This window comes from Protopterus annectens, unplaced genomic scaffold (genome assembly GCF_019279795.1).
Source record: "Protopterus annectens isolate FY-2018-M unplaced genomic scaffold, PAN1.0 ctg66104_obj.part0, whole genome shotgun sequence".
Classification (NCBI taxonomy): Eukaryota; Metazoa; Chordata; order Ceratodontiformes; family Protopteridae; genus Protopterus; species Protopterus annectens.
The window spans coordinates 813-4050 of NW_025054012.1; the positions used below are offsets into that span (position 1 = coordinate 813).

The 3238-nt window shown below is 35.9% G+C and overlaps 1 protein-coding gene across 1 annotated transcript; it reads right to left on the reverse strand.

The window, feature by feature from the left end:
* Nucleotides 1-486: 486 nt before the first annotated feature.
* LOC122792049 (vitellogenin-A1-like) lies at nt 487-1063 on the reverse strand. The gene is made up of 3 exons (XM_044059872.1): nt 1002-1063; nt 852-869; nt 487-731 (listed from the first exon to the last, which is right to left on the reverse strand). The coding sequence occupies exons 1-3, from the start codon at nt 1039-1041 to the stop codon at nt 535-537; spliced, it is 255 nt and encodes an 84-aa protein (XP_043915807.1). The 5' UTR covers nt 1042-1063; the 3' UTR covers nt 487-534.
* Between the last annotated feature and the right edge of the window lie 2175 nt (nt 1064-3238).

Below are 3238 nucleotides of genomic sequence, written 5' to 3' on the forward strand. Positions count from 1 at the left end.
CACACACACACACACACACACACACACACACACACACACACACACACAAGACTGACAATATAACACCAAAATAAGTACAAACCATATCACACAACAGTAAACTACATACATTTACTACTTTCTCCAACACCCCTTACTTGTGTACTTCATGGTCACAGAACTATGACTAATGTGCAGTATAATGCATATTGTGCTCTAATTGAAATAACACAATTAAGACATTGAAATGTTGACTAATAACACAGCTGACTAAACAACATACTGCACTGTTGTGTGAATGAACTCCACAGTCAAATAGTTGAAGTGCAATTACATATAGGATATGATAACTACACAAAATTAGATGTGTCACTGTTTTAATTAACAATGCATTCTTATTTCATTATTGTCTTTTTTTGAAGAATTAAATTGTCCTGAGCTTGCAAAACTACACTGATCTATACACCTTTTGTAAAAAGAGTTTACTTTATTGACATATATGGGATGCATGGGCCATTGGCTTTTCAGTCATGATAAATATATATCTTACAAATATTATTTCATGTTTTTTAATTTCATTGTTATTAAAACCGCAGTTACCTTGAGTAGATAATTATGTGAATCAAGTGCTCCAACCTCTGCTTTACAGTTTATTTTCACTCCACTTCTGGCTAAACCACCTTCAGGAAATCCACTTAGTACCACACTTTCATAACGGTATATGTAAGTCTTGCCACGACTGAAATTAGGTTCTGTAGGTAAAGAAGTAAAGGTTATAATGATATGGCAGGTTTTCTACTTATAACTCTTAATGAGAGATGTGTATTCGATAGCATTTTCACTATTAATCACCAACAAAAAATATCACTTACCAATATTAGACTGACCCCCTAAATGTATGCACAAAAAAAGAAATGAACATAATGTAAGCATAATAAACAACTTAGACTAGAAATATTAATTCATTAAGATCTTGCTGACAAAAGTAGTTGTAACTTAGAAAACTTAAAGTATACACTTACCCACAAGTGTGAGGGTCAATGCTAACAAAATGGCCTTCATGGTGCAGTTACTGACAGCTATGAAGTTCTCTGTAGATTTATAGTAAAAATGCCACAACATGTGACCATGCTTTGGAACTAGTTTCAATAAAATCATCATTTTTGTTATCAATATACCAACAAACTCCAACAGGTCACACAGACCTTTCAAGAACTTATTGGTAGGTCATACCTTGTCAAAATAACAGAAACACAAATACTGATACTGCTGACTACAGAGATGTAAATACTGAGCAGACTTACTTTCAATAGGTTTTAACAAAATATTAAAGTAACCCTGGTTCTGACTTGTGCATAGATAAATGTCAGTTATTCATGGAGCATGGCTGAACTTAGGACAAAGTATTAATTATGAGCAAAAGAAAAGACCATGATTTGTTATAAACCTACTTATTCAGTTGGCATATTTAAGTGTATTTTTACAAAGTGCTACAGCAGGGGGATAGTAAAAAGTAATTTTATACAATAATGATCCAAAAAAGCTGTGTGGCCTTCTTACCACAGCTTTGTAATAGAAATTATTCACAAGGAAGTTTAGCAGTCACTGTGCTAAACATATTCATGCGATATGCATTGCATTGCATTACCAGATCAAGTGTAATTCTAACATAACTGACTATGTGAGTGGCTAGAAACTGTTTAACTTTATGTGGTACACCAGTTTATTTCATTATAATTGTCATTGTTCTTTGAGTCATACTTACCCATGCATAAAAAAGTTTTTGCTTTGTTCCCATGACAGCTACATTTTTTGGCACACACTCTTGAATAATGTACTAGACCTGCTCTGAAGTCACAGTTCTTCCCATATTGTGGCCCACTTTTATGAATATTATTCACGCACAGAAAAGTTTGAACTCAAGGCCGCAAACACGCTAGGTGGATGTGTTACCTTCACCATACATGGGGCCTTTAATCTGGCCTAAATGGAAAGTGTTGTCCGACTGGCAGACCAGTTTGAGAGGCCGCTCGGTTTAGTTGCTTGCCCAGGGATCAGATAATTCAGGTCCTTAAGGGTTATCAATCTTGCAGACCATCCATAATTTTACCTCATAAATTTGTACTATCCCTCAAAATGTTTTAATTTTTTTGTAATTAAGCACTTTCTGCTGGCTTATAATTATTGTGACGCAAAACTTTTGTTCTATTAACTTTTGTTTCTTACAGCAATATTGATAATTGTCTGCTATATAAACCTTCCTGGAGTGCTCCTCTTTTTTGAGGGAACTGGCATCCTGCAGTACAGACTATCTTACATTTCTGCCCAACTCTCAGCAGTCCAGAATCTTGCAGAAACTCCAATTTGGCTTATATTTTTAGTTATTTCTCAAATCATTGTGGGTAGCAGTCACTAAATAAGTACAGATATTTGAGTTCCAGTACACAAGTCCTCAGTGTTAAATATTAAGATAAAACCTGTTATTCTAGCAACTCTTTAAGTTTAAGAGTGCAGTATTTAAAATCTGTCCTTGATTTTGGTTCTTCATCCCAGCTCATTTTAGTTAGTTGCAGAAATCCTGGGCAATGAAATTGAGAGACAGACACTTAGTGTGCCGAGTATGGGTCTGACCTCCTGGTGTGTGTTTGGTGGCTCTTGAAGCCTTTGGTTTTGCTGGATGCCCCATTGTTGGACTTGACAAAATTGTTTTTCTTTTCTATTTGAGTTCCCCACATGGATGATATTGGTACTGCAGTACATTTCAGAGGTTGAACCTAAGTTTTGCAAGGTGAGGTTGGCATATCGACACCTGCTGGAAGGGTCTTGGACTTGTCAATGCTTTTGACTGGGAGCAATTTTAAAGTAAGCCAGGTTCCAGATTCCTTTGTAGATATGACAACATGCAATTTACATTAATGTTAAACCACCTCCCTCCAAACCATTGCTTGTCAGACTGGGTGACATTGCTCCTCCCCTTGTTTTAAGAATTAGTGGCACACAGGGCTGTAAACATTGCAGGGGGCTCACAGTTTCATATGTATATATTAGGTTTGAATTAACCTATCCTATATGGCATTAGAGTGTCCTTACCTATCTTATGGTTGATAATTATATAGTGAGAATAACTGAGATCATACTATAGATAGTTTGAGGGGGCCCATGTATAGGATAAAGCATTTAGGAGCTTCCTCTATCCATTAGCAACTCTCAACTGTCTCTGATTTTCCAGAATGTCCCTGATTTTGCCAAATACTTTTTG